At 33.4% G+C, this 12007-nt stretch overlaps 1 protein-coding gene across 1 annotated transcript in view; it reads right to left on the bottom strand.

Moving 5' to 3' along the window:
- Positions 1-12007, bottom strand: part of LOC149779970 (inositol 1,4,5-trisphosphate-gated calcium channel ITPR2-like) — a 290413-nt gene that overhangs the window by 149408 nt on the left and 128998 nt on the right. The window contains exons 27-32 of the mRNA XM_089936693.1: positions 9369-9468; positions 7630-7684; positions 6704-6813; positions 3970-4069; positions 3114-3221; positions 1358-1494 (exon numbers count right to left, since the gene is read on the bottom strand). Coding sequence (XP_089792819.1) covers positions 1358-1494; positions 3114-3221; positions 3970-4069; positions 6704-6813; positions 7630-7684; positions 9369-9468 — 610 coding nt within the window. The remainder of the gene's footprint in view (positions 1-1357; positions 1495-3113; positions 3222-3969; positions 4070-6703; positions 6814-7629; positions 7685-9368; positions 9469-12007) is intronic.

Genomic DNA, 12007 nt, shown 5'->3' with positions numbered 1-12007 from the left:
AATAATGTCCTGATCAAATAATGTATGGATTATTTACTCTGCCAGTTCATTGAGAATCTCGTTCATAATTATGTCTTGATCAAATAATGTATGGATTATTTACTCTGCCAGTTCATTGAGAATCTCATTCATAATTATGTCTTGATCAAATAATGTATGGATTATTTACTCTGCCAGTTCATTGAGAATCTCATTCATAATTATGTCTTGATCAAATAATGTAGGTATTATTTACTCTGCCAGTTCATTGCGAATCTCATTCATAATAATGTCCTGATCAAATAATGTATGGATTATTTACTCTGCCAGTTCATTGAGAATCTCATTCGTAATAATGTCCTGATCAAATAATGTATGGATTATTTACTCTGCCAGTTCATTGAGAATATCATTCGTAATAATGTCCTGATCAAATAATGTATGGATTATTTACTCTGCCAGTTCATTGAGAATCTCATTCATAATAATGTCCTGATCAAATAATGTATGGATTATTTACTCTGCCAGTTCATTAAGAATCTCATTCATAATTATGTCTTGATCAAATAATGTATGGATTATTTACTCTGCCAGTTCATTGAGAATATCATTCATAATTATGTCCTGATCAAATAATGTATGGATTATTTACTCTGCCAGTTCATTGAGAATATCATTCGTAATAATGTCCTGATCAAATAATGTATGGATTATTTACTCTGCCAGTTCATTGAGAATCTCATTCATAATTATATCCCGATCAAATAATGTATGGATTATTTACTCTGCCAGTTCATTAAGAATCTCATTCATAATTATGCCCTGATCAAATAATGTATGGATTATTTACTCTGCAAGTTCACTGAGAATATCATTCATAATAATGTCCTGATCAAATAATGTATGGATTATTTACTCTGCCAGTTCATCGAGAATATCATTCATAATTATGTCCTGATCAAATAATGTATGGATTATTTACTCTGCCAGTTCAGTGAGAATATCATTCATAATTACGTCCTGATCAAACAATGTACGGATGATTTACCCTGCCAGTTCACTGAGAATCTCATTCATAATTACGTCCTGATCAAATAATGTATGGATTATTTACTCTGCCAGTTCATTTAGAATCTCATTCATAATAATGTCCTGATCAAATAATGTATGGATTATTTACTCTGCCAGTTCATTGAGAATCTCATTCATAATTATGTCCTGATCAAATAATGTATGGATTATTTACTCTGCCAGTTCATTGAGAATCTCATTCATAATTGTGTCTTGATCAAATAATGTATGGATTATTTACTCTGCCAGTTCATTGAGAATATCATTCATAATAATGTCCTGATCAAATAATGTATGGATTATTTACTCTGCCAGTTCATTGAGAATCTCATTCATATGTAGAACCTGCTGCTCATTAAGTTTCTGTTTGGAAAGGCGCCTCAGGACTGGCAGGCTTCTCTGAACCTCACGATGAACACGGGCTGAGTCGTGCGTTACCAGAACCTACAAAATATTCAAATGATCAAAATGTGACTGTCATATTTGTAGTATTTACAGTCCAACATTTTTCTGTGTGTGAGTAGTACCTATTATTATACAGTCCAATGATTGTCTTTATGTGAGTAGTACCTATTATTATACAGTCCAACATTTGTCTTTATGTGAGTAGTACCTATTATTATACAGTCCAACGTTTGTCTTTATGTGAGTAGTACCTATTATTATGCAGTCCAACATTTGTCTTTATGTGAGTAGTACCTATTATTATACAGTCCAACGTTTGTCTTTATGTGAGTAGTACCTATTATTATACAGTCCAATGTTTGTCTTTATGTGAGTAGTACCTATTATTATACAGTCCAACATTTGTCTGTATGTGAATAGTACCTATTATTATACAGTCCAACATTTGTCTGTATGTGAGTAGTACCTATTATAATACAGTCCAACATTTGTCTGTATGTGAGTAGTACCTATTATTATACAGTCCAACATTTGTCTGTATGTGAGTAGTACCTATTATTATAGTCCAACATTTGTCTGTATGTGAGTAGTACCTATTATAGTACAGTCCAACATTTGTCTGTATGTGAGTAGTACCTATTATTATACAGTCTAACATCTGTCTGTATGTAAGCAGTACCTATTAATATACAGTCCAACATTTGTCTGTATAATAATAATAATAATGAGGACTTTGTATAGCAACTAATCTTTAGAAGCTCTAAGCACTTTACAACATTAGACAACACCTATAAGATAAAAAACATATAATGATATAACTACAAAAACAAACACCATGAAATTAGAAAACATTAAAAAACAAGCTGAGAATATTTAAGGTAGGAAACATTATTAGGTCTTTAAGTTTGTTCTTGCAGTCGAAATAAGTTTGTGCAAGCCAGTGTTAATGTTTGTGTAAACCAAAATTAATGTTTTTGTGCAAGCTGATAAAGCCATTAGAAAGATGGTACAATGAAGAAATTTAAAAAAGGGTGAGACATGATGTTACAGGAAGCACTTGTTAATTGATTAATTACTACAACACAGCATAGCTTTTTATTACAAGATGTCTGTTTATGACAACAGTGATCAGTGACATAAATGTAATTGTAACATGTACTTGCTGAGCACCACAATTTACTCAATATAATACCATGGTACACAGTTTTGTACATTTATACTGTGCTGAAGTGACATTCAAATTAAACAAATTTATGAATGTTACAATATGTACTTGCTTGTAAGATGAGTCCAACCACAAGCTGCACAGACCCAGATCTGACTCGCAAAACATACCAGCAGATCTGGGTCTGTGCATTTTTTTTTAGGAGCAATCAGTAGAACAAATAACATAGACCTGATCTGCATGTACATTATGTTATAGCAGATAATGATCATTGTTGTTTGCAGTTTGACTTGACTTATAAGTGAGTGTATATGGTAAATAAAGTGTCAAAATTGTACTTTTGGACTATATTATGTCATCAACCACAACAATACAGCAATCTTAAGACTATGTTTGTAAGTATAATGAAATACTAATCAATAGGTGACTGCATTCAAACCCCATATGACCTGTGACCCATTCTCCTTTTGATGCTCTTTCCTTTTCTTCATACCTGTGCTTCCAGTGCCAGCTGGAACATGTCACTTTGGGACGAGTACAACTTGTTTAGAATGTCCAGGCTTTTGATCACCATCATGTCATACTTGTAGTTTGACAGATCCTGTAGGTTATAAAGTACAAAGTACAAATTAAACCTACTGACTTGTTCATTTCTAATTTTCATTGTGTATGAAATTTAACACCTTTCTTCGAGCTGAACTGGAATAAAATTCATTATATTAGTTACATTACTTTTTATTCTCTTTAGTAGAAGTCAGTGAATGAATTGGGGGAGGGTAAAACAGGCTACATCTGTAACTACCCCTCTTACAAAAAAAAAACATGCAAGAAAATCTCAGTTGATGAACATGATGATGTATAATGTTCTTTGTTACATGGGATAATAAACACAATACTGACAGAAAATAAATTTATTAGAAAATACATACAGAGGGTTGTACATTTTATCTTTTGTTCAATAAAAAAATTAAAAAAATTACTAGGTTGATGCAAACATTTATGGATGGAAGGGGTAGAATATTTACTGTAACTGACATTAACATAATGGTAGAATAACTGAGGGAGTTTAAAAATGGTCATTGCACAAATTATTGCAACTATAAGTACACTTGTAAGTTTTAGCAATTTAAATAAACTAATAAACTGTTCATTAAAAGCATATTAATTATGTGTCCTCTTTATATGTCCATACAGCTGAACTGATTACAAACAATAAACATTTTGATAATATTCAAGTCATTAGCATTAAGTCTTTATATCATAAAAAGCAGTACCCTATACAGACTTATGCTTTTTAATAAACTTCCTAACAAACAGAAAAAAGACTTCAAGGTTTACACAGAACATACCAAAAGCACTGATGTGGTGGTCTCAATATCAAAGATGGCTGAGGCATGGAACATCTCCCTCAGTTCCCTTAGCACTTCTTTCTGTTTCTTCTGGTTCTTCCTAAAATCATACGTGTATGCAGCATTTGTTTTAGACAATTTCAATAATGACTTTCTTGTAATATACAAGCACATACAAAAAGTACTCGGTAAAATGACTGCCATTTTGTTTTCTGTGAAAAGTCAAGTTGACTTTCAAAATGGTAATGAGGTCTCCAATGGGAAACAGAAAATTAATGTCATTAACCTTTAATAATCTGGTGTCCTTTCAATAATATTACTTGCATTAATCACCTGGGGATATGTTTATACAGACTATGAATATCACTCAGTGAAAAGTCTATCCATATACACTGAATCTCACTAACAAAATGTCAGTGGAGCCTCCATTTAATAAACAACTGTACATTTTCTATTATGTTTATGTCAGGTGATGACTGTGCTGGCAAGCTGCTGCCCCTTATAGTTTCTAGGGCTGTATTCCTGTATGATCAGATCATGAAGCAAATGCATTGCTTTCCTGAAAAAGATACCAACTTTCTGGGATATACTGAGCTAGAACAGACCATAAACTGGTATCCAGATTCACACAGTAATTTGGAACATTTATGTTTCCATGTACACTTGTTAATATTCTAATGTTGTGGATGCATATGCACCCCCATATCACCACTTGACATTATTTATTGTCTCTGGAGAGAACCAGATCTGGCCTCTGACATTTGCCCCTTTTTTCTCCAAATGTAAATATGTTTATCATTTTCAACAAATATCTGAATTTCATCTGAAAATATCTCTCTATCCTACTGTCCAGATGTTACCCATCTCCTTTTCCCACACAGCACCGGGTTGTATGCATTTTACAATTTATCTCCCTTATCACAGCTTTCTTCCAAAACAGTTTTTTCTGGTGATTTGTCCTTTGTATGTGTTATATTTTTATTGTAATTTGCATGTGGTTTAAATATATTTATTCATGATATTTGATTATTACTACTGAATGTATTTCTAAAATGTGCTTTTGTACCATAATCAATATTTTACAAATAAAAAAAAACTATTTAAAGTTAAATGTGTTTTGTGGTATGTTGTCAAAAGTGGGCAATATTTTGTGAAAACAATGCTTTAAAAGTGCAGTGAAAAGACCTCCCTGTTTTAGGTCCCAATCTTCCTATTTTTTTAAAAATCAGTCACCCTACTTGGCTTTTGAAACGTTGACCGGTATGACCCTAGAAACAGGACCAGGCCTGTTTCTAATGCTGTCTACCTAGCAACAGGATCTTGCCTGTTTTGAGGACTATATCTGTTTTCACTGAATTTGGCAGTGATGTTACTCAATGTGTCCCTTCTGTTTCATTTTACAAGCCTTTCTAATTCTGACAGTAATGTCACTCAATGTGTCCCTTCTGTTTCATTTTACAAGCCTTTCTAATTCTGACAGTGATGTCACTCAATGTGTCCCTTCTGTTTCATTTTACAAGCCTTTCTAATTCTGACAGTGATGTCACTCAATGTGTCCCTTCTGTTTCATTTTACAAGCCTTTCTAATTCTGACAGTGATGTCACTCAATGTGTCCCTTCTGTTTCATTTTACAAGCCTTTCTAATTCTGACAGTGATGTTACTCAATGTGTCCCTTCTGTTTCATTTTACAAGCCTTTTCAATTCTGACAGTAATCCTTCTCAATCACTAACCAAGGCCTCACTTCCTGAAACATTTTTCACAGACTTAAGCTCCAAAATATATTGAATCACATCAGAAATGGTACTCCTTGGCCTCATAAATATTATCCTGATTTCAATTACTGCTCTCACATCCTGTTACAAATCTATGGCAATATTTTAACTTCACTAGTAACTTTGGGCTCCATTTGTCCTACTGTGCCTTTATCATTTTCAGTGTAATGAAGAGCAGAGGACACTTACAGGAAGTGAGCATTATTCCACCTGACCCTTTTATGAACAGATACACAAATTATGTCACCTCATGTTTAATTTTTATCATCTGAGTAACAATAAAATTTAACTTCTTTTTAAGAATAACAAATGGTAGTCATGTTGTTAATGAATACTTTTTGTATTTAAGTGTATATTACAGGTGTTTCCACAAACTACATGAAATAAAAAAACCCAAGTTTTATTTATTTTCTTGTCTAGCACAGTATTCTTATATTTACTTACAAGGCCATTGAGTTTTCTTAGATGACTCTGAATAGGGCATAGGTCCACCATTTTGGCAAATAATTTGATCCAAGGGATAAAAACAATTAGGAATAAATTGCTGAAATGGGGGTGCTGCATAATTGTGATATACTTCTAATTGGGACGTGGACCTATTATCATTCCATGAGAAGCCAGTTCGCTGCAAAATGCACCAACCCAGATCTGCTGGCACAAAATGCATCAGCAGATCTGGGTTTGTGCAGTTTGGAGTAATCAGTAAAATAAACAACACAGACCCTGATCTGCAGGCACATTATGCTATGGCAGATCATAATCATTATTGTTTGCTGTTTGACTTGACTTATAAGCAAGTATGTATGGTAATCCAAACTGTTTGCCAGTCATTCACTGACCATTTTATGTTAAGTAGAATAAACAATGACCACAGTCATGCATTTTATATGGGCTTTTAATTGACTTCAAACATTGAACGGGAGCAGCATCAATTCTGCTCCAAATTACTCTATACTTACTTGGAGAAGTCTGTCGGGTCATAGGTCTCATACAGCAATGGTTCCATGGTGCTAGGATTTCTGCGCTTAACTCCTACCTGTTCTGCAACCTTAAACTTTTCCACAAATGCCTGAAGCAAAAAATAAAATGTAATGTATTGTACTGTATTTATACCACTATTAATCACTGCTAACATGTAGGTCAGTGATAAACTGAAATGACTTTTTTTTCTTAGAGATTATGTAGGTATAGTCTGAGTAATGTCTTGTTTTAATTGGAGGGTTCATTGTTTTCATTGGATGGTTCATTCTTTTACTGGATGATTCATTGTTTTCATTCATTGTTTTCATTGGATGATTCATTGTTTTCATTGGATAGGTTTTTTTTTCATTCACTGTGTTCACTGGATGGTTCATTGTTTTCATTCATAGTTTTCATTGGATGGTTCATTGTTTTCATTGGATGGATCAATTGTTTTCATTCGCTGATTCATTGCTTTAATTCATAGTTTTCTTTGGCTGGTTCATTGTTTTCATACATAGTGTTAATTGAATTGTTTTCATTGGATGAACTTCATTAATTTCATTCATTATTTTCATTGGATGGTTCATTGTTTTCATTCATTGTTTTTATTGGATGGTTCATTGTTTTCATTGGATGATTAATCTGCAAATGTGTTTATCTTCACTACATAATAAACTTAAATTTATAAAATTTTGTTTATTTAGTAATGTTCATTCTAACGACAATAAAATTACTCAGTGGTATTACTGTCTATAAACATTTATGCATGTTGCCCGTTTATATAATTTATAACAATCATGCTAATGAAATAATATTACTCAGTTGTGTTAAATTGTATAAACATTAATACATCTTGTGAGGCCTGAGATGAAAATGCTCAAGTGCCTTCAAGGTTGGAGAAAAGTAACTATATAAAACTTACAGTTAGTCTCAAGTTCCTCTGGAAAGTCAACAGAAGGTCCAACACCTCCATGGCCCTGAGTGCATATTGGAAAAATATAAAATTAAATATAGTCTGATAAGCTTGTAAGAAAACATAATAATATTCATACCAGACAAGGATGTGTTAATAATATTCTTACCCCCAAAAATGCACAGCAGTGCTGTGTGAGATGTATCAATGTTTGAATATAGCAACTCCTGTGAGATTTGTTGCCTGGATGTAGTGTTATAATTATCCTTTAATCCAAGCCACAACTGAAACCAATAACTCTTTACTTCCACATTCTTTGTAAATTGACTCAAAAACAATTTCACAGATAGCATTTTCTTTGTAGAGAAATATTACATGCTCTCGTGTTCTACTACATACTAATGTGAGTAATAGAAATATTGATGCATACAAACAGAATTTCTCAGCTCAGCTGCTTCAAAGTAACCTATGCATGTTCTCATTTGTGTATAAATCTAATTTTTAATTATGGTCCAGTGGTCTATGATGCAGAATAATGTTACTGTACAGAAACCATTTTCATTCTTTCAGTCACACTGACCTTAACCCTTGACCTTATGACTCTGAAATTGATATGCTTCTTCTTATCCTATGTGCAAGCCATCCACAAAGTAAATTATTATCTGTAGATGAGTTATTGTGTGGAAAACATTTTCTTCTTTCAGTTACAGTGACATTGAACTTTGAGGTCTTAACACCATAAAATAATATACAAATTTGAAATCTTCTGGAAGATAATAAAGAATTTCCTTATATTGTTATTTTGGCAAAATCCTCCCTGAAATGAGGAACAAATCTCTCTGAAAGCTGTTCAGAAATATGAGATATGTGAAATCTTCAACTCCACAAACTGGACGAAGAATTGGTCATTAAATAAACTGAATAAAATGGATATAAATGACTTTAAGTATTCTCCTGTCCAACTGCACTAGCCGTATCTTTAAGTAAAATATTTTGGAAATATACTGAACAGAAAGAATACCTAAATGAAACACAAACAATGTAATATACCCCTACAAATTCTCTAAAAATTACAGATTTTAGATTTTATTAATTTAAGTAATCTTGGTTTGGCTTATTTTTCTGGAAGGTTTACCTTTGAGGCAGGCTTATTTTTCAGGTAAGCATATTTTGAATGAATATATTGGTTGTTGTTGTTCTAGGGTTTAATGCCATTTTTTCAGCACAAGATAGGCTATACATGGCAGCCAATATAACTGGTGGAGAAAGAACCCTGGAAAACCCAGGGAAGAACCACCGACCCATGAGAAGCTAAATATATTGGTATGTGTGTGTGTGTGATTAGGATTTTTAAGGTAGCTTTAAAAAAATTCAGTCATCTCGCTACAATGTCTGCAGTGTGGCAGTTTATGGTGATGTCTAGCACTGGGGCATCATGTTGCAGACATGTAGCATGATGCCCCACCCAGTCACATTATCCTTAAGTACACTGTACTGGTTAAGTTATTGCTATAAATAAAGGTTCACTACAGGCAATTGTATTCAAGACTTTAATGGGAACATGAAATAGGTACCAAGTGAGAAATTAAAAATGTAATGGAAAAATTAAAAAACAAATATTAAGCTACATCAAAATTGGATTAGAAAGATGCAATACCTTATGAAGGCTAATGTAAAATTGAGAAAATCCTAACTCCCAAAAATGTAAACCTACAAAACTGAAATTTAATAGAATACAGGTGGCTTACTGATATTTGGCTTTGACAATGGTCTCTGTTTCCTTACTCTTTTCAAATCTCCCAGATGTCCGATATTGTGTGACTGCTTTTTGACTCTCTTTTGAGTAACCTGACATAAGCAAAAATGAACAAGTGTTACAGTAAAAATGAAACATTGTGAGGGCCCAGCATCAATGTAATATTCCTATTAACCAATATTAGTTTAAAAATGACAATAAAATGATTCTGAACATCAAAATGGCAGAATGATTCTGATGGAAATAACTGTGATATTAGGATTCTATATCAAATATTGGACTGCAAAAGAAAACTATTTGATGTGTGTCAAATCTCTCTTCTGGCCCACAACAACTAATGTTGCAAATTTGGGAGGTAATATTAACATAACCGTTGTCTTCAGGAACGTCTATATATAGTGAGAAGTGTTTTCATGAAAACCCTAAGTTGATTCATCCTCCTTTTAATGACAAGTAGCAGTAACAAAGATTTTTTAGACTGCTGCATGGTGGCTATCACGATGGAGGTTTGAAAAGCACCATTTACATTTAGGAAGAACTAGATATCATAAGAAGTCCTCCAGTCAAAACTCCATCATATGTTTTGGAGAAGAAATGATAAGATTTTCAAAATGGCCATGATGTTGGGAATGTTGGAGGTTTAATAAACACCATTTACATTTAGGGCCAGCAACATATCATCAAAAGTCCCACATTGCTATGATCATTGAAAGTCCCACATTGCTATGATCATCAAAAGTCCCACATTGCTATGATCATCAGTTCAGAAGTTCCAATATCAAGAGTTTCAATACAGCAGTCAGATTTACCAGCCACATACCATAAGAAGTTATTTAGTGAAAACCCCATGTCAATCCATTAAGGAGAAACAATAACAAGATTTTTAAAATGGCAGCCATGATGGAGATTTGATTAGTGCCATTTTTACTTAGGACCAGTTATGCATCATAAGAAGTCTTTCAGTGAAAAACAAATGTGAATAGAAACACCTGTTCAGAAGAAGAAACAATAACCAGATTTTCAAGACAGCCACCAACACAGCTATATTGGAGGTCTGAACAGCAAGTAACAACTGCACATAACAAGAAGTCTTATAGCAAAACAAAATGTTTTAGCCAAACATTTTTTCTTAACATTTACCCAACCACACTATTGATAAAAAGTTGTAAAATTGCCAAAGATAGAAGTCAGACAAGAATGGTCTCCCTTTAGATAGTGAAATGTAGCTATTTGGTAGAGCTCATAGATGAAAGCGTTGTATTTAACCTTAAACTGCTAAAGCCATCAGTGCTGACACATGAATAAACTGTTGGAATCCTTGATGCTGAGCCCTAACACACCATCAACTTTATTAAACACTTTATGGTTTGACAATATCTTGCACTTTGGGGTATGGGTAAGGGTTAAAAATACAGAAACATCAAGTGTCTCATTAAATCAAGACTGTGAACTAAATTTTGAATATTTCGAGTTTAATGTGAGACAGACAAAGACAAGGACAGGGAAGGACATAAAAAATACAAAGAATGAAAATCCAAGAATGTCTGTTAAAGTTTCCCCTATTTTCAGATAGTGTCCTGTATATATCAATTTTATAAGAACAAACATGCTGGTTATTTTTGAGACCTGACCATTCAATCTACCTTGACCATGAAACCCATGTGAATGCACCTGGGACATATAAGTAATGGATTTTTATGGGCACAAGATGGGGCAAGTTAGCTGTGAACCTTAATGTCAAGAAGGCTGTGAAAATAAACTTGCCCAAGTTCACTTCAAAACATATTACAAAAACTCAAACATGAGAAAATATTTACGTCAGAAACAAACAGAACACAGACTATACACATTACTGGCCACAAAAATCCAAACTGAGATCTCTCAACAACAACCACAAATATGGTAACAACCAGAAATATGTTACATCAAACCAGCTTTCGTCAAACTTTGTCAAATATCTCCAATCCGTCCCAGCTGAATCAGAACAACTGCAAAATGAAAATTTGTGCACATACCAACTGGAGTGATTGATTCACCAGTCCATATACCAATCGGAGTGATTGATTCACCAGTCCACATACCAATTGGAGTGATTGATTCACCAGTCCACATACCAATTGGAGTGATTGATTCACCAGTCCACATACCAATTGGAGTGATTGATTCACCAGTCCACATACCAATTGGAGTGATTGATTCACCAGTCCACATACCAATTGGAGTGATTGATTCACCAGTCCATATACCAATTGGAGTGATTGATTCACCAGTCCACATACCAACTGGAGTAATTGATTCACCAGTCCACATACCAATTGGAGTGATTGATTCACCAGTCCATATACCAACTGGAGTGATTGATTCACCAGTCCACACTTGCCATTTTTCTAGGACAGATAATATAAATTTAAAAGAAAATCATTAAGTGGATATTTCCTCACATGGTCTTCATCTGATTTTGTGTTTGAGGGGTCATTACAATATTGTGGTAATTTTATAATCAATATCAATTCAACACCAGTATGTAACATACATTTTCACCTCTTCCAAAGTAAAGGTGAATTATATATTAGAATAATACTGATCTATAATTCTACATGAATAGTCCAACACATATACTACATTCATTAT

This window comes from Sinohyriopsis cumingii, chromosome 16 (assembly GCF_028554795.1).
Source record: "Sinohyriopsis cumingii isolate HCF-2022 chromosome 16, ASM2855479v2, whole genome shotgun sequence".
NCBI classification, from domain to species: domain Eukaryota; kingdom Metazoa; phylum Mollusca; class Bivalvia; order Unionida; family Unionidae; genus Sinohyriopsis; species Sinohyriopsis cumingii.
This window is presented reverse-complemented; position numbering and strand designations above follow the sequence as displayed.